The sequence below is a fragment of the Somniosus microcephalus genome, chromosome 15 (assembly GCF_052327205.1).
Source record: "Somniosus microcephalus isolate GS21.2 chromosome 15, FLI_Smic_1.0, whole genome shotgun sequence".
In the NCBI taxonomy this organism is placed as follows: domain Eukaryota; kingdom Metazoa; phylum Chordata; class Chondrichthyes; order Squaliformes; family Somniosidae; genus Somniosus; species Somniosus microcephalus.
The window spans coordinates 58,154,710-58,178,533 of record NC_141001.1 but is presented as its reverse complement, the minus strand read 5'-3'; the positions used below and the strand labels follow the sequence as shown (position 1 = coordinate 58,178,533).

Here is a 23,824-nt window from a genome sequence, read left to right as displayed (position 1 = left end):
TAGCAGTGTTTGTTTTAAAAAAAACTTTTTAATACAGTAAAATACAAATAATCTATCACCTGATGAGATTATATACACAGCATGTCTTTACTGGTTCACTGCTGAAGGAATACTCCAGAGTAGGGCCCCATCCATCAATAGGCCAATGCAGCACTGCAAATTAAACTCGTAAGTTAAACTCCCTGCTCCCGCTCAACCCCCACATCAGGACCATAATCTTGAGACTACATTTAGAAACATGGTGACATTTCTTAATGGCTCCAATCACCCCCACTATTTCAATGAAAACAAGCAGTTGGGGTGGCGGGGGGGGGGGGGGGGAAATGTTGAAAACAGAGGCTAAATGTCCAACTTCGAAAGTGGAAAATGTAGGGATCCTGATCAGGCTGGACACTTCAGAGTTGAGTTTTTAGAAATGTTTTGAACTTCTCATCAAAATTAGTTATGGGATGTATTTTCTTGCCAAAGTTGAAGGCAAGGTCAATGTGGGGTTTTATCCTGGAGTATATATCCCTTTAAATATTCTGAACTGAACCTAAAAGGGAGCAAGCAAAGAAATACTTCATCAGTAACCACCTTGATGAGCATCAGCTTTAGGTCAATTGGGATTATTCTGTGAAAAAAACTTCAATAAAAAAAACTATTAACTTCAAGATTCTTATTCACCCTATATAGACTTTTCAAGCGATACAAATCATTTCAACAACAGGAATTACTTTTCAACTGCTTTTGTGTTGGTTCCAATACATAATTCAGGAGAAAGAATACAAGTACTATTTCCTGGAAAGCTTGCTGTAGTGCTCTGGTCCTCTGAACCAATTATATGTATCCAGGTACTTTTGCCAGTGTCTCCCTACTCCCCTGCCTGACAGCTTGTATTAGTGCACTTGGTTTCAACAGTTTTTAAGCTGCACATTTGAATGCATAAACACGCAAGTGTTTTCCCTTCTGTGGTCCTTGACCAATATGGCAGACAAATAACCTGTTACTACACTCTACAAAAACCATTCTTTAAAATGGCCTTGGATGTGTGGAACCCAGAGCAATCCATTGTCTCCCTGAGGAATGCTTTCCCTTCGCCTGCTGTCTCCCTGCAGTGTAACATCAGATGCTCTAAACTATGTGCGGAAATTCCAATGACAAAACTTGCTTCTATCTCTCAAGTCTAGACCTGCCCTTAAGATACAAGATTACAAAATTATATGTTTCACAGAAATGAAAAACCGTGCGGCACCTGAATGTCCAAGATGGAACGACTGCGACTTTGACCAGCACAACATTAAGTGTGTTAGACACTCTCACTGCACGCATGCTGTTTCCCACTGCTTGGACCGGACACCTGGGTGTACTGGCAAGTGAAAGCTATGGGTCATCTATTGCACTACAGAAGCCGTCTTATACTTACATAGTATTTGTCAGGGTTGTATCGCTTCTGGTATGTGTAAACAGTCACTTCTTTGATTCGCCCATCTTGTTTTAGAGAATAGGTTTTAGGGGAGAATGAAAGGATAGCTTGTTCATTAGATGGTAACCCTGAAAACCGTAGCTGTGCCAAGTTGTGAATGAGAAAGTTAAACTTAGTAGCCATACTGCCTAAGCTGGATTCGATCAACCTGGAGTAGAAAAGATAAAAAAAACTATCATATTGCATTCAAGTCGAGACAGCTGGTCACATCTGTAGCGCTTACTACATTCCAGAGGTATTCACTTTGTGCTGAGCGCCACAACTCACCCCTACCAACATAAAGTAGTGGTAGCAGCAGCACCAAGACCAGTTGCTCTTGCAAGACCAAACTATTGTTGCTACTCTCGGCCACGTCCACAAGAAGATTGGAGCAGGGCGCAGGAATCATATCGACATACATCGTGCAAAAAAAGTCCACTCCAAACTCCAGACAGCTTTCCACAACCACACCTTCCATGGTGCCGGGCGACTGCAACTCCATTTGTAACAATACCAACTCCAAAAAAAGTAACCCCATTCCCAACATTCTTCTCAACAGAGCAGCCTGTAATTACTTAAAAAGTCCTCAAGAGCTCCTCCAAATAGCAACCCTAATTCAAAAAAATAATGCCCATCCAATCCACTTCTTGGTCGATACAACTGCGCATCAACTGGTCTAAACTGGGGCAATTCCAGGAGTTCTACCCATCAATTGAAAATTGCACTGACCCTAAACTTCACTGCTGTTTACTGTCCCACAACTGGCCCATCCAATTGCAACGGGGGCTCACAAAACACAGTACAAATGGTAGCAGTCCGTGCATGGCTAGAGAAACATGCTGATACATACACCAACAATAGTGGAACAGGTGATGAGATTGGGGGAAGGAAATGCAGGATTCTCTGAGGCCCACTCAATGGAGCGCACGTGCCATATACAATTACAAGGCAGGACAGACAACACTTAAATAGCCCATTTAAATTTATTTTTGACAAACAGATTTGATGCATATTCAACACAGAAGTTTCAGTTTCATTCTTATTCAAAAATGAGGTTTTTTTTGGATATTGCATGGAAATCCAAACCTCGTGATTAAACGGGGAGAATTAACCCATACTGCCCCAGCTCAGAGGGTAAGAGGCCAGAAGGAAAGAGGCCAGAGGGAGGGGTCCAGGTGGAATGAGAATTCTGAAGACTGTTCTAATGAAGCTCAACAGAATCTCGAAGAACAGCATCTCATCTTTTGATTAGGCACTTTACAGCCTTCTGGACTCAACACTGAGTTCAATAATTTCAGATCAAAACTACTGCCCCCATTTTTTCGGGCAGCAGCTGCTGGTAATTCTACTATTGCCATTTACACCTCCTCTAGACCCATCTTTTGTTTCTTTACTTGTCCCATTACCAATCCCCTTTTGCCTTGCACCATCATCCCTTTCGTCATTTAATCTCTCCTGCCTTCCAACCTATCACAGACCTTCCCTTTTGTTCTTTCCTCCCCTCCCCACTTTCCCTGTCTCTGTATTTGCTTAAATACCTGTTACATCTCTAACTTTTTCCAGTTCTGATGAAAGGTCAACAACCTGAAATATTAACTGTTTCTCTCTCCACATGTGCTGCCTGACCTGCTGAGGCTTTCCAACATTTTCAGTTATTATTACAGATTTCCAGCATCCACAGTATTTTGCTTTTGTTTTCCTTAATGGGAAGTTGCTTCATTCAAATTATATCATTTACTTGTTTTCCCCCCTTTATATTTTTTTATAGAAAAGCATCAAAATTCTCACACTGCTGTTAATAACATTACTTAGTTCAAATTACTGCATAAATTGGAAGTTTTTAAGCAGTTAAAAAATTGACTTTGAATTATCAGGAGTAGACTGTAAAAACACCAGACCACTAATGACCAAACTGAGGTTATGGAATATAAACAGAAAATGCTGGAAACTCTCAGGTCAGACAACATCTGTGGAGAGAGAAACAGCCAGATCATCAACACAGAAGCTGGTCTAATGAAGGTATGAAACCACAGAGGCATATCCAATTGCAACGGGGGCTCACAAAACAAACTACCAGGAAAAGAAGTGACCATAGTTACATAAAGGTAAAAAGAGGTGCAGATTTGTTTGGGTTTTTAAAAAGTTGGAGCTTGAATTTCTGTCCATCTTTTATGAATTCAGTATTCAACAATGTGTGTAACTCCTTATATATAGTCAGTTATGCTTCATTGTGCTTTAATTTGGAGAGTTCGTTTTCAGTTGACTTTACCTGGTGAAAAAGATGGTGGCTTCAGCATCAGTCGTCTGGGGCTGCAGAGCATCTTGGACATATTTCAGATCCTGCACATTAGTGAGCTCTGGTAATCCGGAAGACAGCATCTGAAAAAGGTCAGAAGTAACATATGATAAACAGTAATGGGAATGCTGACTACTTTATCACTAAAGTAAAAAGAACACAACACAAATCACCAGGACATCAACATGGAAGTTGGTCTGCAAAAGGTATGAAACCATAGAGGCATATCAAAACCTTACACAAACTACCAGGAAAAGAAATTACTGTAGTTATAGATCAATACAGAAAGGTAAAAAGGTGTAGATTTTTTCAGGTTTTTAAGTTTTAAAACATTTTTCCTTCAACTGTATAATTTCCTGGTGTCACTTGAAACGCTTCAAGGACACCCTCAAAGCCTCCTTGAAAAAGTGCAACATTCCCACCGACACCTGGGAATCCCTGGCCCAAGACCGCACAAAGTGGAGGAGAAGCATCCGGGAAGGCGCTGAACACCTAGAGTCTCTTAGCCGGGAGCAAGCCGAAGCCAAGCGCAAACAGCGTAAGGAGCGCACGTCAACCCAAGCACCCCACCCACCCGTTCCTTCAACCACCGTCTGCCCCACCTGTGACAGAGACTGTAGGTTCTGCATTGGACTCATCAGTCACCGGAGAACTCATTTTTAGTGTGGAAGCAAGTCATCCTCAGTTCTGAGGGACTGCCCAAGAAGTAATAGTATTTCCTGGTACTACAGTAAAGTCTCAACACAGAATTCAGATAACCGATCTTTAAAAGAAGGTGCATTAAGAGCCACAAGGCTGTAGGTTCCATAGATGTCAAAAAGGCAACGTACTCATTGTTTTAACCATCTCATTTATTCTTCAATCCCATTAAGGAGCCAGCTTATCTTTGTTTTGATGTAGAGCCTACACCCAAAACAAGAACCAGTCTGTTCTCTTTTCAGACACGGACAGATCTGCTGTGCTTCTCCAGTATTTTGTTTTAATTGCTGAACTTAAGCTAGCTGCTCTATTTCACTAATTTCTTGGGCAGCACTTGCAGAGTTAATGAAGGACAACCATTCAAAGTATGCGTTACCAGTGACAGGAGATTCAGGAAGTGGTTGGCATGCTTGCGGATGAGATTGTACGACTGACAGCACAAGTCTACAAACAACTGAAAGCGGCTGGTTGGCTTCTCCCCACCGTTAATCACATAAGCCATGTCGGAGGTCAGCACAAATGGAGCTCGATCTCTGAAGGAAAGAAGAGAAGAATGTGTCCCCACTCTCAAAATATTACAACTTTGTATTTTTGTGCAACACTGTCCCACTGAATATACCGACAGCGAAAATCGCCAAGCCAGATCTTACCTTAAATATTCACACAAGTGCACTCTAGCAATAATCACTGGCTGTTGATCAGGAGTGGGAACCCGGGCTGATTTGTTCTCCCACCCCCCCCGCCCGCCCTCTATCAGATGTCAACAAAATGAATTGTACCAACTCTATCCAGTGTCCCAGCTGACTTTAGCTAACTCAGCCCAAACCACAGATTGAGCCACAGACCTTACTCATCTGCATCACAATGTGCACTCTCAATGAGCCACAACTGCAGCTTGATACCAGACCAAGTAGTGCTTGATGGTGGCACTGGGTGCCTGAAATAGATAAATTCTTCATCCCCAACATCCCTTACTGTTAAAAAAGAGAAAATAACCAATACTAAACCTTCAACAAAAGGGCCTGTACTTTATTTATTTGACCTCCAGAGGGTGCAAAACTTAATCCAATCTTACAAACTGCAACTTGTGCTTATTCATTGGTTTTTCTCACTATGCAAAAGATTTTAGTGGAAATATAGTTACAATGGGGATTGCTAGAAACAGATTACATTTTCAGAATAAACTAAAAACTGAGGATAGCAAAGCTTCTTTAAAGAGTAAATGCATTCTGTGGCGCAATGGCTTCTGCTCAAGTCTCATTTTAGTTTTTAATCCCTTCACAGATACTCATGGTCTTTGTAAAACAACTAACAAAAGTCTGAGCTGGAAAATATATTTTTAAGATTAAAATTTTGAAAAAAATTCACCTTTTAAAACTTCCAAACATCTGTGCATGTCCAAGAAACTTCCCAAAATCTATATGGAACATGTGGCCAGTTGATCTGAGCATGATGTTGTCATTGTGACGATCACATATCCCCAGCACGTAGGTAGCTACACAGCATCCCGCACATGAATAGATGAAGTTTTCAGATGCCTGTAGAGTCATTGGTTTAAGAAAGTTAATTTGTAGAATTATGCAAGCACATGTACTGAATAATTCACAAATTTTAAATTGTAGTTCAGGTCTTCACAACACAATAGCTGACTATGCAGTGAGGCACACATCATCATGGTAACAATGCTTACAGATCTGGGTGGTGTTGCGAGGCAAGGCCAGAACTCATTCCACTCTTGCCCACACTGTGAACGTTTTATTCCCTGCCAGTTATCAGGGTTTTACATGAAATGCTTGCAGCAGTCTCAAGCCTGCTCCTCGTGGTTTTGGAAACACAATATAAAGTGATCATAAGTCAGCACAGACATGCCATCTCACTCAGCAGCCACTCACAATTTCTGCTTGGGGCAATAATGGTACAGTAGAAGAATTAAGGCACATTGCTGGGACAGAATAGAAAGAACGCCACTCTGCCATCTGGCAGATAACTCTACCCAACTTGGGTGTGTTCAACTGAAGTCAAAAGAAGGCTAAACATTGCTCCATAACTGAGCGCTGCATTGACAGAAGTGCTGTGCTGCAGATCAGAGGCTAAACAGAGGTATCATCTGTCAAAGATCTCATGGCACTATCCAAACAATAGCAGAAGTTTTCCTTCAACCAACACCATCAGAGACAGATTAACAGGTTATTCACCTCATTGCTGCTTGGGGAATTTGCCATGATACAAAATGGCTGCTGCCTTTGCCTACACCTACATAAATCACTAGGTTTGGAAGTAATTAATTGTATATGAAACAACATTTCCGAGAGATATGTTGAGCACTACACAAAAATGAAAAAATAACGCCAGGTGGAAATAGGCAGCTCTCTACTAAAAGCAGCACTTCACCTTCTCATATTCTTCTTCAGTGGAATTGTACTTCCTGAGCCATTCAGCTAGTGGTTTGTCCTTGAACGAGCCAGTCACTCCATACTCAACTTGGATTTTTCTAAGTGTTTCTGAAGCTGGTACAAGTTCAACCATACCTACAGAGAACAAAAGGAAATGAACAGAAGGTAAAAGTCAGGATGAGAAACGGTCCCTCAGTCCATCACATCTTATCCCTCTCATTAACTCTATCTTGCCATTTAATAGAAACATGAAAAACCTCAATTTGTATCTGTACTTCATTAGTTATAAATGTTGGGAATAATTGATCAACCAAAGAAGTTTTTCCTCCAATATCTGTTTGGAATTTACTTTTTGCGACTGTCCATTTACATCCTCTAATTGCAATGTCTGGCCAACTTTTAAGTATTTTACATACTTCAGCAAGGCCCCACTTAACCATCCTTCCATATAAAATGGGGAAGCTTAAGCTTCTCTAATCTACAAAATGAGGAAGTTGTGCAAGTCTCAGGTTCAGATTAAGTAAGCCACTCAGACAATGCTTTAAAAGGGACAAAGTCTTCATTAATAAAAAAAGCGCAATTTTGTTTTAATTTCAATGAGGCCTCCACAATGTTACAGGGAGTTTATCCAGTGAGTGGCTGAACTATACAGACCAGGAAAGTCCAGCGTTTAATCTAGTCTGCTAAATCTGCACCCAACCAAAGAATGCGCAATTCTACAAGCAGATTGGCGTGCATTTGATACAGCGTCACACATCAACTGTCTGAAGTGAACAGTGACAGCATGATATAGAATTTACATGCAAAATCTGCACTATATTTTTCTAATCTCCTATGTTTTACTAGGATTTAAGTTTGTCCAAGTTTCATTTCCTTCTACAACTGGGCTAGGGGAAAGGTTTGGTCACAGAATCTCAACTATAATTAGGTGTAAAGAAATAGTGAGTTGCAGTTTTATACAATTTGACACAAGAAATAAGCAACCTGCTTGCACATCAATGTTAACTGCACATACAAATACGACATACCTCTGTCCTTCCCTGTGGAGATGCATTTGAAGATGACCATGCGCAAGTCCAACCCTTCCTGAAGCCAGATTTTGTCCATAATCTTTATCATTTGTAGTGCCAGCATGTCCTGTCGCAAATCTTCCCCAATCTGTGTGCAAGAAAAGGAAAACATTGGGTCAATGCATTCTTCATTTACAGAGGAAAATTGCAAGCCTATAGATCAGCATTATTCAATTACTGGATGACTGATATTTATAGATGTGTGTTGGATTAAGCAGAAAGCTGGTATTGAAGCCATAGCATATAAAACATGATAATGAGCACTGACTGAAATAAAAATGGAGCAGAGATACAGCTTTATAATGCTTTCATACAAAGGCCACAAAAATATTTGTGTAAATGGGATAGAGATTGGAAGGTTATGGAGGTACACCAACAAGAAACGAGCTTCTAGTACCATGGCACTTAAAATATGGAAGCAAGAATAATTTAAAAACAGTTGGGAACTGCAATTAATGACCTTGGTTAGTGAAGGGTGGAACAGCAGCAATCTTGTTGGTGCACTGGTTTCAGCGGACTTGCTATCCAAACCACAACCACAATATCTCTCAACTTCCTTTTTCCTTCCATTAAGAATGTCCCATTGTAAACATCAACATACCTTAAACATGACATTGATTTCATCCCCCAGGGGGTCAGCATTCACCAGTGTTACCTTCAGTGGAACTGCATTGGAACTGAAGAAGGAACAAGCCTATAAACAAAAAGGAGGCACACAATCAGAAAAGAGGAATTCATATTAATAACCAAAAGCTTTAGAGGCAAGACTCTGACTTTGCAGAACACAAAGCTAATGCCACATGAATTAAAGGACTCATCTGAAAGGCAGCATCTTGAACAAGGCAGGACCCGATCAGTACTGGAGTGAAGCAAGAGCAGAGATTGTGGCTTGAACCCACAACTTATGGACTCAAGATGAGATTGCTACCAACTGAGCCAAGCAGCTAGATGCAACAGGTCCTCTTCAGGTTGAGGAATGGCATGTGGTGTAGATTAGTTAAAAGACAAATGGGAAAAATGATCTTGTGGACAGGTAGGTGGAAAGTTACGGAACAGACACAAACTGTGTTGCAGCATACAGTGTTGAGAACCAGCACTAAATGCTGCAAATTTTAAAAGATGGCGAGCTGCATTCAAGTTTGGTTTTGTACATTGCAGTGCACAATGTGTAACTACAAGTTAAACATCTACTGTAAAAGCCTATGCATTAGTTGCAGAAGACTTGTACCAAATGCCTACAAAACAGCACACGAGTGCGCATCATGTTATGCATGTGCAGATCAGTGGGATCCATGTCAAGGTGTAGTTTGAATGTAGGATTTTAACTGTGGTTGACTGGTAAGATATCGCTTAAGGAGCAGTTGATTCCCACAGTACCATTGAATTAAAATAAAACTTAATTTTTCCAAATACAGGAAACTTTCTGGTATCCGGCACTGACAGGACTGAGTTGGTGCCGTCCCATCAAAACTGCCGTATAAACCAGCACTAATGTTAAAACATACGGAGCTTTTCAGCTCCGTGTGAATCAACAAACCCTGTTGCTTAGTGTGGTGATTATTCTTTATGTTTAGTAAGAAGTATTGTGATTGGTTGTTTGTTTCCTGCCTTGGGATATATGCTGTAATCTCATTGGTAGTTGATGTCATGTGATTTGTGGTGGCCATCTTAAATTCAGTTCTTTCCAGCCTTTAGTTGGGACTGGGTGTTGAAAGATGTGCTACAGGATTTTTAAGTTAATAAAGCCTAGATTAGAAAGGCAAATCTATTCTTTATTTCACTTAGCAACAGCTTCAAAACAGTCAGCTGCAGCTTAAAAGCGTCTCTGTAGCTAAGCAACAGCTTCAGGTAGACCTTGCAGAGCCTGACTGGGGAAAAGAAAAAGCAACAAGAAGTAAAAAAACTTATAGGAAACGGCTCCTGAAATTTGCCGGTAGATAGAGCTTTCCGGACTTATAACCTCCGGTTAAACGGAAGTTTCCTGTATGACAAATTTAGAATTTTTATTTCATACAGTCTTAAAAATTCTGCTTTAAAATTTAACAGTAAATCAAAATGCCAATACCTGACCACAATTAAAAAGTTGAAAGCAATTCAGTAGCTTCCAACTCTGATAAGATCACAGATCAAAAGCAAACTTATAGCAATTGAACGACTAAGTGCCAGAGAATGTAATTGAGACTAAAAATAAACTTCAAATTCCAGGCAAGTATTTCTGTGCAGCTACCAGAATCATCACAAATAGTCCATAAGGAGGACATAAAACATTGTTTAAATTGCATTATAAGGAAGTTTTGAGGAGTTTTTGGATGTCTGCATACCTTAACATTCAATTCTTTTGCCACCAGGCTCGGATTGAGGGGCAGGCGACACTTATTTTTGAAGAATGACTGGACACGATCCATGCCCTCCTGAAGGACAACCTTAAAAAGAAACAAAAACCATTGGTATTTTAGTAATGATGTGCAGTTACATCACCCTTTGCTGTTTGCAGGGATTAATATTGCTGCAGAGCACTGAATGAATGTAATGCCATCACTGGCTTTGTGCATTTTGTTGTTGCAGGAGCATAGGCTAGAAAAGAATGAATAATGCGTAGTTCATTCGTTCCAAGACAGCTATATGTTTTCCTCCATTTGCTCACAAAAGGCACGAGCGTAAAGCAGATTTCCCCATTTCGTACACACATCAGTAGTCGTGCATTTTTGTAAACAAATCAGTGTTGCTGAATATCAGTCAAATTTAACACAACTCCAACAGTCTCTGGGGCCTGGAGGGAGGGTACAGATGGTCAAGACGTGGATTAGCAGCAAAAAGAAAAAAAAGGGAGGTTTCCAAGTGCAGGAAGGATACACTTTTACAGCCCAAATGTAAGTAAGAGCTAAAGAGCTTTGGGTGAGGGAAAGTGTTTTTCCTCATTGAAAGGGCCAGCTCATACAGTATAACAATGCATAAAAGCCAACTGTTTCTCCTGCAGCACAGCACTTATTGGCTCAAATCAGGGTTGTGAACTTGTAGCATATGATCAAACAGTCTAACATAAGGCTTAAGGAAAAAATATTGGCCTGTAATTTGCAAAAGCAGCCCGACAGCTCACCTTTGCAATAACCTGGGCTGCTGGTGAACCCAACACAATACACCTGCAGAGACAGTATTTTGATGATCTGTTGATATTGATGCCATACCTGCCTTGCTGATCCACTGGCTTGGCGCACTTTTTCTGCTACCACTCCCAGCTTCCGTACTAGTCTGGTCTGCTTTTCAAACTCCTGTCGCAAGCCTTTCCCACATACACACAGCAGGGCACCCAAAAGGAGTTCATAGCGCATCCCAAAATATGGGTCATGAAGTGCATCTTTCAATAGCCTATAAAATTAGAGTGGAATCAAATAATCAAATAAGGGCCTTTTGAGATACAATAATGCAAAGCCTCCAAGAAGGTAATGTTACTGCAAACCCCAAGCAGCTCGTTGGCACGGTTGATCTGCTAAGTTACAGCAGAGAGTCGGTATTGCTCAGCTACTTGCTGAATAAACTTGCAAAGCCAACAGGCTAATCACTGACCTCAAAAATGATCACCTGTTCAGTATTGTATTTCAAATTTTACAAATGATAAATATATGTTCTTTGTAATTGCATTTAACAGCTTGCTAGCAGCTAGGATTGTTCCCATGGACTGGAGAGTGACAATATTCAAAAAGGGCAACAAGCCAGAAGTAGGAAATTACAGGCCCATTAGCTTGATGTCAGTTATAGGCAAGTTGTTAGAAGGAATTAGAGGTGCACTGTACAGCCATCTTGACAGATGGGGTTATTAGAGACTCTCAAAATAACTTCAGTAAAAGGTCATGTCTGATCAACCTAACAAAGTTGCTAGGGTGGTGGATGTAGCTAGCCCAGTTGACATCATGTACCTGGATTTTTGAAATGGCTCGACAAATGTCACACAGTAGGTTATTGAATTAGCTAAGAATCTTGTGGGATTGACAGGGAGTTCCTGGAGGGCATAAGGAATGGCCTACTCCTGCTCCTATCTTCTATGTTTCTATTCGCATAGGCAGTAGTGCAAGATATAATTTGCTGTTCGTTGTGACTTGGCTGAACTTAATGCACCAGCATGCTTCGAGAGTTCTGCAAACAAACCTTTAAACAGATTTAGTTAACTTCTGTAACCCGTTTAGACATGGCATAAGCGGCCCATTGGCTACAGATTTAGTTAACTTCTGCAACCTCATCAGACAGGACCTCGAGAGTTCTGCAAAACAAACCTTTAATCTGATTGAACAATGAGGAACTTCTGCAACTCCTTCGGACATGGCGCAAGCAGCCGTGAGGCCCATTGACTACAACTAAGAGAAACTCATGATTGAACAATCGTCAATGTGGTCTGGGACGTGTACGCATTGGGAGGCCTGCCAAGTTTTGGGTATAAAGGAAACAGTTCGGGAATGCTTGGGACTGCAGCAATGAGTCAGGCACCTTGACCGGTCGCACAGAAAGAAGGGCCTACTAGTCACTCACTGGTGTTGGTATGTATGTATGCTTATGCTTGCTCGTTGAAGCTTATGATTGCATGTAAACTTGATTTTATACTTGCTTGTAAACTTGACTGATTTTAAGTAAAGAAGTAGTTACCCTGCAATCTTTGTCTCGTTGTTTTCATTCTGGTTTGGGTCCGAACTCTAAGTAACTGTCAGACCGAGATACCGTAAAGGGCCTAGTCTTACAGTAGGTTGTTATTAATGGCAGCGTTTCAACATGAATCTCTTAAAGTTCACAACCACTCAATGAGGCTCTAGTAAGAGAGTATTTGGATGTATTGCTAGGACAATCCAATACAAAAAAAAGACTAAACTGTCCTTGTACAAGACCTTGATTAGGTCTCATCTAGGATTTTGTGTCTTGCTTTGGTCCCCTTGCACGGTGGGTGAATGAGACACTGGAAAAAGTTCAGAGGAGTGCCACTGCATTGATAACTACGTTAAAGGCCCTTAGTTACCATAGTAAATTTTGCCGCTATCTGAACTTTCTTATTTTCACAACCTTTTCTTCTCTTCCTATTGATCGCTGCAACCACCAACAGGTGGGGAGGAGCAGCACATCAGGAATCAAGTTGGTGGGGAGTGCCAGCAACATTGGGTCTCAGATGGGCTTTAAATTGCTCTTACAGTATTTTCTTTTCCTTCTGAGAATTTTCAGATTTGACAAATGGCCAACACTATCAAGCGTCAGTTAAGCTCCTTTTATACTGCAGCTATCTTAATTAGGATTCCAGGAGCCTGGTATCCACGAGCCAGTTCCTGGCTTTTATACTACTTATTCCAGCTTCCTTATTCTGGTAGAAGTCTTGGCTTTTGTGAGGTTACAAGTCTGCCACTGGGATAAGGAAGCTGGATTTAGCAGTGTAAACAACAGGCGCTGGCTACTGGATTCACGACTTCAAGAATCCAAAACAATAGCGCCAGTATAAAAGCAGATATACACTGTTGGAAAATAACAGTCTTTGCTTTGCGGACTCTGCAATTGTGAAATTAAACCTATTTATATGCTACAGATTATTGGTTCTGTGACTCTTATTTTGTTTCGGCACAAGAGAATTTCATAGCTCAGTCTCATGGTGAAACAACAGACTATGATTCAAGGTACAGCGCACTTAATCCAAATCAACACATGCAAGCCCCACTGATCATTAAAGCAGTTTTAATATTGAGCTTAGCAGGTTTTGGTGCTGCCAGTCCTGATGCATGAGTTTTGCGCAGATTGTAGCAACCTCAAATTCAACTTTACAGATCCACTTAATGGGTCACTGGGAAGAACCGGTTAAAAATTAAAAAACATATCTTCGCAGTGGCCAGATTTAGCAAATCCCACAAGATTACTTTGAAGTTGCCAATGAATGTGCAAAACCCACTTGTCAGGAACTGGCAACACTGACAGTGAGCTCCAAGCTCAGTATAAAAGCAACTGGAGTGAACATACAGCTACATATGGGGTTTAGTAAGGATGAATCAATTATTACAAACAAATCATCACTAGAAGTATGGATTATGACAACCAAATTCAACTGTAGCTCTTTGATATCAGGCCAGTAGACAATTTTGGCTATTGCCCATGAAAGCAACTCAATTGGTTATGTTGGTGCTCAATCAGCAACAGATCTCCTTGTGCAGTTTACAGCTTTTCTGGCTTTGGGCCAGTTTCTGAAAGCGCCGCAGTATGTTTATTGCTGGCCCATAATTGGAATTCATCTGGAAAGACAATTGCTCACACTTAAGTGATGAGTGACGATGGTATGAATTCAAGTCTGGAGCAATGTGTACCAACAGGAGGAGATTAATTTCAGGAAGCTGACCAGAAGCCACTCCACTCAATACCAGGTTTAGCTCTACAGCCATGGAAGCTTGAGTGTTGCATGGTTCCAAGTTATTTAAAAGGGGCAGTTAAGGTAAACCAAAGCTTCAAATAATAAAAAAACTATATAAATGCAAGTTGTTGAACATTGTAAAATATTCCAAGGAACTTCACAGGAGTGTAATTGGACCATAGAATCAGAAGTTTATGGCACAGAAGGAGGCCATTTGACTCATTGTGACTGCGCCAGATCAACATAGAAACATAGAAGATAGGAGCAGGAGTAGGCCCTTCGAGCCTGCTCCGCCATTCAATGCGATCATGGCTGAAAATCCAAATTCAGTACCCGGTCCCTGCTTTCTCCCCATATCCCTTCATCCCTTTAGCCTTAAGAAATATATCCAACTCCTTCTTGAATATATTTAATGAACTGGCCTCCACCGCCTTCTGTGGTAGAGAGTTCCACAGGTTCACCACTCTCTGGGTGAAGAAATTCCTCATTTCTGTCCTAAATGGCCTACCCTTTATCCTTAGACTGTGTCTCCTGGTTCTGGACTCCTCGACCATCGGGAACATCCTTCCTGCATCTAGTCTGTCCAGTCCTGTTAGAATTTTATAAGTTTCAATGAGATCCCCTTTCATTCTTCTAAACTCCAGCGAGTATAAGCCCAATCGACCCAAACTCTCCTCATACGTCATTCCTGCCATCCCAGGTATCAGCCTGGTGAATCTTTGCTGATCTCCTTCCATGGCAAGAACATCCTTCCTCAGATAAGGCGACCAAAACTGCACACAATACTCAAGATGTGGTCTCACCAAGGCCCTGTACAACTGCAGCAAGACATTCTTGTTCCTGTACTCAAACCCTCTCGCTACGAAGGCCAACATACCATTTGCCTTCTTAACTGCTTGCAGCACCTGCATGCTTACCTTCAGCGACTGGTGCACAAGGACACCCAGGTCTCGTTGCACTTCCCCTTCTCCCAATCTATTGCCATTTAGATAATAACCTGCCTTCCTGTTTTTGCCACCAAAGTGGATAACCTCACATTTATCCATGTTATATTGCATCTGCCATGTTTCTGCCCAATCACGTCCAAATCATCCTGGAGTTTCTCGACATCCTCCTCACAGCACACACGCCCACCCAGCTTTGTGTCGTCTGCAAATTTGGAGATATTACATCTAGTTCCCTTGTCCAGATCATTTATATATATTGTGAATAGCTGGGGTCCAAGGACCGATCCCTACGGTACCCCACTAGTCACTGCCTGCCATTTGGAAAAAGACCCGTTTATTCCAACTCTCTGCTTTCTGTCTGCCAACCAGTTCTCTATCCAAGTCAATACCTTGCCCCCCAATCCCATGTGCCTTAATTTTACATGCTAATCTCTTATGCAGGACCTTATCAAAGGCCTTCTGAAAGTCCAGATACACCACATCCACTGGTTCTCCCTTATCTATTTTACCAGTTACATCATCAAAAAATTCCAGTAGATTAGTCAAGCACGATTTACCTTTTGTGAATCCGTGTTGACTTTGTCCGAACCGGTCACTGTTTTCCAAGTGCTCTGCTATTACATCTTTTATAATGGACTCTAGCATTTTCCCCCACTACCGATGTCTGGCTTACCGGTCTGTAATTCCCCGTTTTCTCTCTACCACCTTTTTTGAATAGTGGGGTAACATTAGCTATCTTCCAATCCATGGGTACTGTTCTAGATTCCATCGAATGTTGGAAGATGATCAGCAATGCATCTACTATTTCTAGGGCCACTTCCTTAAGTACCCTAGGATGTAGATTATCAGGCCTGGGGATTTATCGGCCTTCAGTCCCATCAATTTCCCCAACACCATTTCCCTACAAATACTGATTTCTTTCATCAGACCTTATGTTCCCCAGCATCTCTGGGAGGTTATTTGTGTCCTCCTTTGTGAAGACAGAACCAAAAATATGTATTTAGTTGGTCTGCCATTTCTTTGTTCCCCATTATAAATTCCCCGATTCTGACTGCAAGGGACCTACGCTTGACTTCACCAATCTTTTTCTCTTCACATATCTATAAAAGCTTTTACAGTCAGTTTTTATGTTCCCTGAAAGCTTACTCTCGTATTCTATTTTCCCCTTCTTAATTAATCCCTTTGTCCTCCTTTGTTGAATCCTAAACTGCTCCCAGTCCTCAGGATTATTGCTTTTTCTGGCCAATTTATATGTCCTCTCCTTGGATGTGATGCTATCCCTAATTTCCCTCGTTAGCCACGGTTGAGTCACCTTTTTGTTTTATTTTTATGCCAAACTGGGATGAACAAATTCTGTAGTTCATCCATGTGGTCTTTGAATGTTTGCCATTGCCTATCCACCGTCAACCCTTTGAGTGACATTCCCCAATCAATCCTACCCAACTCGCACCTCAGACCATCGTAGTTTCCTTTATTTAAATTTAGGACCCTAGTCTCTGAGTCAACTACTTCATTCTCCATCGTAATGAAGAATTCGATCATATTATGATCGCTCCGACCCAAGGGGCCTCGTACAACAAGATTGCTAATTAATCCTCTCTCATTACATAATACCCAGTCTAAGATGGCCTGATCTCTGGTTGGTTCCTCAACATATTAGTCCAGGAAACCATCCCGTATACATTCCAGGAATTCCTCCTCCACAGTATTGTTACTAATTTGGTTAGCCCAATCTATATGCAGATTAAAGTCACCCATGATGACTGCTGTGCCCTTATTGCACGCTTCTTTAATTTCCCTTTTAATGCCATCCCCAACGTCCGCCTTACTGTTTGGAGGTCTATATACCACTCCCATTAACGTTTTCTGCCCCTTGGTATTTCTCAATTCTACCCATATAGATTCCACATCATCAGAGCTAATATCCTTCCTTACAATTGTGTTAATCCCTTCTTTAACCAGTAAAGCTATCAAACCTGACATCAAGCCAAAGGAGGTGATATTAAGAGGGGTGATTAAAAGCTTGATCAAAAAGGAGGGGGCCAAGGATCAATCTTTCGGGGATTTGAGATAACTGCGCAGGGCAGTCCCACTCAGCTGGACAACAGAGGTGTTAGAGCAGGATTCCTTGGTTGACTGTGTCAAAGGCTGCAGAGAGGTAGAGAAGGATGGCCGGTGACAAAGGATGTCATTTGTGACTTTGATTAGGGCCATTTAAGTGCTGCAGCAGGGACTAAAGCCTGATTGGAGAGGTTCAACCATTGGAATTGAGGGGGAAATGGGCACAGATTTGGGAGTAACTATCCTCAACATCAAGACAGCATTTGACCTAGTATAACACCAACACTTACAAAACTATGTGCATGAAATCATATAATTTAAAGTCACACCACACACATCGAGAATTGTGCATGCATGCCAAGGCAAAAGCAAAATGGGTGCAAGATTTTTCCATTATGCATCTGCATCCCTATGTGGAGAGGTATTTGTTTTTAGATGCTGGCCTTGATATCTTTTCATTCCTGCTGTGTTTTGCAAGTCATTCCTGCTTTAGTAGATGCTAACTGATCTTGGTGGCATTAATAGCCCTTCAGAGAAGCTAGTCATTTCAATTAAAAAATATATTTTTGTATTTCCAATTAATACTCAACACATTAGAATTAATTTAACAGGTTGATGTCAGTACATTGCTTCGCTATTTATTTAGCTACAGCTGGAGAAAAATCACTGGTGGAAAATGGAAAGTAAAGTACCCCAGTACCAGAGCTCTAACATGCACTTATCCCAAGTCAGCCTGCCAAGAAAGTAACATTTACTACATGCATAAAGTCGATAGTTGAAAGTTATCTTCTTACCAGTACAAGTGGTGTGCCACACAAACATTTCCCAGAGCTCGAGACAAAAGGAATTTCACTAAGGCATTGTCTAGGTAACACTCGTGCTTCACAGCCTATAAATAAAACAGGTAGCAACAATGTAAATCCCACTGTATTCACAAACACAAATTCCTAACCTCTATAAAAAAAATAAACAGCATGAGCCCTACTGAGAGCGGCAGGATTTCCGTAATTCAAAAATGTCCATCATTTAAAAATAAATTATTCTACAAATGGGGTGTCATTTGTGTGAGGTGTTTTGCCCTATTCTACTTTAAATGAGAAATAAATACAAGATAACATTTTTTGAGCTGACAGGCTTTTAATATTGTTACATTCAAATTCTAAGGTACTGTACATCAAATCAAGAAAAGCAAAAGATTAGATAATTGGTAGCAGCAGAATAGACCCAGAGTTCAGATCTACTTTGACCAGTAACTGGACAGCATCACCACATACACAGATCAATTAACCCAAGTTCTGCCTTTTGCTGTGGTTCAAAGAATAGACACACAGATAAATGAACCTTTAATTATTTAAGTGTTTAAAAACTAGATTAAACTATGGTTTGTCAAATCCCCTTGTATACACAAAATTGTTCTTGCTCACAAATGTGCACAAGAGTGACATCTGTGCTCTTTGCCCAATACTTTATGGATTTCAATGCATTATGAAAAATATGATGAATTCCAATATAGCAATTCTTACAGGAAAAATTGTAAAGTGCATTTTCTTCATATATATATATATGTGTTTGAGAACAATAGATCCATTTAATTGGACTTAATACTTAAAGCTAAATAAATTCAATGTGTTGCTGTCTGTTTAAAAAATCTGTTTGGAAAATTAAATACATATGAACATTCATTTTTTTTTTTTATAAATGCTGAAAAATTCACTGCCTAATAGGAGAAGCCAAGTTTGATCCCTGGTCTATTTTTGTTACTTAGGTTCACACACAAGAATTGCCACTTGGACTAGGTATTAGGAATTGCCACTCCAGGGACTTGCGCACATAAATCTAGGCTGACACTCCAGTGCAGTGCTGAGTGAGTGCTGGTGTCACCTGTGGAACCATACACTAAGGCCAATGCCTTTCAACAGAGACCAAGGGAAAAAGAAAAATGTGGGGGGGGGCGGGGGGGAGAAACTAATTCAAAGCAAGTACTTCTAACAGTTAATTTTAAATAAGTCAGTCCAAGATTCTTTCAAGGAGCTCTACAAGTAATCCCGTTCCTCAGAGTAGTGAGCAAATTTAAGTTATGCCAGCCAGGGGATCACAACATTATCACTGCTGAGAATTGTGTTTTAATTCAGGTTAATTGCAAGTTGGTGCCATCTCCTCTGAAGTTTTGTAAAGCTCCACAAAAAGCCTCGAGTATCAGCTGTGGCTCAATGGGTAGCACACTCGCCTCCGAGTCAGAAGGTTGTAAGTTCAAGTCCCACTCCAGGGACTTGCGTGCATAAATCTAGGCTGACACTCCAGTGCAGTGCTGAGTGAGTGCTGCACGGTCGGAGGTGCCGCCTTTCAGATGAGACGTTAAACCGAGGCCCCGTCTGCTCTCAGGTGGACGTAAAAGATCCCATGGCACTATTTTGAAGAAGTGAAGGAGTTATCCCCGGTGTCCTGGCCAATATTTATCCCTCAAACAACACAACACAACAAAAAACAGATTATCTGGTCATTACCACATTGCTGTTTGTGGGAGCTTGCTGTGCGCAAATTGGCTGCCACGTTTCCCACATTACAACAGTGACTACACTCCAAAAGTACTTAATTGACAGTAAAGCACTTTGAGACGTCCGGTGGTCGTGAAAAGCGCTATATAAATGCAAGTCTTTCTTTCTTTCAGATTAACCTGCATACAACAGGATGTGCATTAGGAAACAGAAGGTTGTTCAATACATAATATTTTGCATTGTGGAGAGTCCAAATGTTTCAGATTACAAACAAACCAACATACCTCTACAAATTGAGGCAGATAATCAACCAGTTCATCGTCAGTCATTATTTCAATCCAGTTCACTGCCGTACTTCGTACTTCCTGATCTGCAAACCTACAAAGAACCACCATGGTTAAAAGCTCTAAACGTGCTGTTTTAAAATACAGTAGAGACTTCGCAACATCTTTCATTTACAATTCCAATTCAATTTATATTCTTCAAACTTCCAGTACCATTGAAACTTGCAGATAATACATAGAACCAACTATAAACAACTGTGATTATAAGTTTAGGAAGTCACTAGATGGGACTCGAGCACTTTAATCCCATGAATTAAATGCTACAAAAGTGCATTTCATGTGCCTTTTCTTTTTCCTCCCCTGCCAGTTTTCTTTTCCCCTTCTATTAAGGATGTCCACTCCTTTGAATGGTACTGTTCCATGCAGAACAGTCACCATCCAGTATCTTGCACAAGTGCACATTGCTCATGGGCGAACCATTAAAAGGTCATCACAGGTGAGCCAGATTCTGTCCTCACTAAATGCTCACATGTCCAACCATGGGTTGTGAATAGCATTCAGGAATAGCTGTCCTGGCCTGTCCTCGACAAAGGCGTGGATACAAACTGTAGCACTTCTACTGCTGCACCAGCTGAGATCAGTTAACTCGGCACACAGAGCACGGATCAAACCTGGGACCTTCTTGGTCTGTATTGTTCCGTCACTCAGTGAAAACTTGCCGAGTGATGAAGGAAGTTCTCTTATCTTGCGGAAGAGACACAATTTGAGAAGGGGAAAGGATCACTTTGACAGTAGGCATATGATAATATATATTGGGTCATTTTGGGATAGAGTTCTATGGGGAACCTTTAGTACCTTGACCACATTGTCTAGGCTCACACTAGAGTAGCAGCCATTGCCGGCAGAGGACTTGACCAGCGAGGGCTTCACAACGGAGCCCAGTCATATTCTCAGCCAATGTCCACACTGATTAAACAGAGAAAAGATCTCGGATAGTGTATTTCAGTTGCACACTTCTGACTGGGAAGCACTGCACAGCCACCAGAAGCAGGGCCTCTGGCTGTTGCTCACCAGCAGCAGGCCAGAGGAAAAACCTAGGCTACACTGCAGTTGTGTTTAAAAAAAAAAAAACTTCAATTCAGTCATTAGTCAGAAAGCTTACTTAGAATCCAGTAGTTCCAAGGCAGAGACAGGAGCGAGTGGTGTCCATTGATGGAGCAGAGAGTAGACCTCTGGTAGAGTATCCCAGTCCCAACTTGGCACACTAGCAAGTATCTTAGGAAGGCTGTTATTATGGGAAAAACAGTAACGTCTCTTATCCCACAAAAGTTCTTTATCTACCTTGGAAAGTCTGCAGATTTTAAAAAAAAAGTGAGTTTGTTAGCATTATTACTTGCACTATTCTCTTATTTTAGCTTGATACTAATACAAACAATATCCCCCTCCAAATGTTATCCTATTTACTCACAGGTGTCAGCATGCTGCATTACATCCCTCAGTCACTAGACACTCTCTGGTATCTCTCAGAGGTGGCCTTTATCCATACAAGAGTTAAGACAGCAACTATCAGGAGGCTACTGGATCGTGGAGGCCATCACAACCCACCCTGTTCCTGTCCTCAATTAATGTCCACACACATGCACTTTCCAGCAGGGGTCTCTACATAACATTTAGGAGCAAGATTATATCAAGCTTGAGATTCTCACCCGAGCCCAGCTGGAAAGCCTTGGCATTTATAACTCGGGAAATCTGACTCCAAAAAACACTTCAGCTTCAAAACAAAGACATGATTTATTCCAGACACAGTGATTAAGAAGTTTCTCATACACTTTCAATTTGCATCAGCAGAAATGCACCAAATATCCCATTGCAGGTAAAATATAATGGAATGTACACACTTGTTTGCTGCTGTAACTGATTGAAGGACAAATGTAAAAAGTCACACAACACCAGGTTATAGTCCAACAGCTTTATTTCAAATAAAGCTGTTGGACTATAACCTGGTGTTGTGTGACTTTTTACATTTGTCCACCCCAGTCCAACTCCGGCATCTCCACACCACTGATTGAAGGGTTGAGGGAAAGAAGATAAAAGCAATTAATTTCACACTGTTCTTTGCAAATATGTTTTGCATTTCTGTTCAGATGATCATTCCCAAAAGTATTGCTAATTTCACAAGAAAGCAAATGCTCTTGAACCACCTGTTACACGTCAAAACTGGAGTCAGTTAAACAAGTACACCAAGGACTTGCAGTTAAAGGACCAAATTGCAAGTAATCATATCTAGCACTCAAAGGTTAATGCATAATGCATATCTCTAAGAGACTAGAGTCTTAAGTGACGCCTTGCCATTGATAAAGTTTTATAAATGTTTAAATATTGTTGTCAAATATACAAATTATTTCATACATTGGCATTTGACGACTACTGGTACATTTCATAGAAGCATTACACTGACTATTTTGCAATTCAGTAAGTGGATGTAACCAAGTACCCTGTACTGCATGAAGTGTCTAATGTAAGTGTACCAGCAACTCCTCTGCCAATGTATACTTCAGCTCTACTGTCTGGGTGCTGGTTAAATGGCCTGGTGGGAAAGGGCACTGTTTGATGCAGCACTAAGTCATATGGACCAAATGATGCAGGTTTGATTCTTGGCTGGCATAGAATTAGCTTATTACACAGCCAGAGTTGAGGAGCTACGGTCTTACATAAGTGAGAGGGGACATGGTGAGGTTCAGCTGTGATATTGCCCCATGGTCAAATAGACACATACACACTTAATCTAGGCACATGCATGAAGAATTGCTACTCAAGAAAGTTACTGGAGGGCTGCTGGCACCCCAGGCTAAGCAACTATTCTGCTGGCACAACAGAAATTTAGGCAACATATTATTTGGAGCTACATTGCAAGCATCTAACTCGTATTTAAATTTAAAATAAATCGTTAAAATCTTCTTTTGTCTTCTATCAAGCTTTTATCTCAACCTGTAGTCGCTGACTGCAAGATGGAGCATTAAATCAATACAATGCAGAGCAGAAATCCTAACCAAAGTCAATAGTTAAGCATGCAGGAACCTGTGCAGATTTTAAGCCAGTTTAAATAACCATGTACATTTCCAAATCAGTCCTTCACATTAGAATTTCCATATATGGTGGTGGTAAAGAACAGGCATGATGCCCAATCATTGGCACCATTTTGATTAGAAAAATCTACCAACATCCACACACGATGGCAGCTACTGGCAAAGATGCAGGAAGGAAGGAAATAGATATGCAGTAGCTCTGCTACAAGCATCTGGCCTCCGCAATGGAAAATGATCCACTGAATTTATCCCCGGCTCCACCTACTTTTCCTCCCTCTTGCTCAGGAGTTGGTTTGTGTTCTACAACCAATCCAGTTTGGAGCAGCTAACTCAGCAGAATTGATCTCGGGACATTCTGGACTGTATGGTTTCGTGATACGTCGCTTTTACCAACAGCCTTCTGGGGAGCGACCCACTTTTCTCGGTCTTTGAGGAATGCCAGTTTAACACACATTCTGCCTTTTACAAGCAGGATTAATCTTTTCAGGAATAAAAAACAGAAAATGCTGGAAATACTCAGGTCAGGCAGCATCGGTGGAGAGAGAAACAGAGTTAACGTTTCTGACGAAGGGTCATCGACCTGAAACGTTAACTCTTTCTCTCTCTCCACAAACGCTGCTTGACCTGCTGAGTATTTCCAGCATTTTCGGTTTTTATTTCAGATTTCCAGCATCCGCAGGCCTTT

The 23,824-nt window shown here is 41.1% G+C and overlaps 1 protein-coding gene across 4 annotated transcripts in view; it reads right to left on the bottom strand.

Moving 5' to 3' along the window:
* The window catches only part of pik3c2a (phosphatidylinositol-4-phosphate 3-kinase, catalytic subunit type 2 alpha), a 144,532-nt gene that overhangs the window by 17,217 nt on the left and 103,491 nt on the right, over positions 1 to 23,824 (bottom strand). For all 4 annotated transcript variants that reach the window (XR_015080987.1, XM_086007855.1, XM_086007857.1 and 1 more), the window contains exons 16-27: positions 21,216 to 21,404; positions 20,054 to 20,147; positions 18,069 to 18,163; positions 11,088 to 11,268; positions 10,224 to 10,325; positions 8,504 to 8,596; positions 7,861 to 7,990; positions 6,831 to 6,967; positions 5,808 to 5,977; positions 4,816 to 4,972; positions 3,714 to 3,823; positions 1,406 to 1,613 (exon numbers count right to left, since the gene is read on the bottom strand). Coding sequence is in view for 3 of the 4 variants with exons in the window: in XM_086007855.1 (XP_085863981.1) it covers positions 1,406 to 1,613; positions 3,714 to 3,823; positions 4,816 to 4,972; positions 5,808 to 5,977; positions 6,831 to 6,967; positions 7,861 to 7,990; positions 8,504 to 8,596; positions 10,224 to 10,325; positions 11,088 to 11,268; positions 18,069 to 18,163; positions 20,054 to 20,147; positions 21,216 to 21,404 (1,666 nt within the window). In the remaining variant the exon portion in view is untranslated. The remainder of the gene's footprint in view (positions 1 to 1,405; positions 1,614 to 3,713; positions 3,824 to 4,815; positions 4,973 to 5,807; positions 5,978 to 6,830; positions 6,968 to 7,860; positions 7,991 to 8,503; positions 8,597 to 10,223; positions 10,326 to 11,087; positions 11,269 to 18,068; positions 18,164 to 20,053; positions 20,148 to 21,215; positions 21,405 to 23,824) is intronic.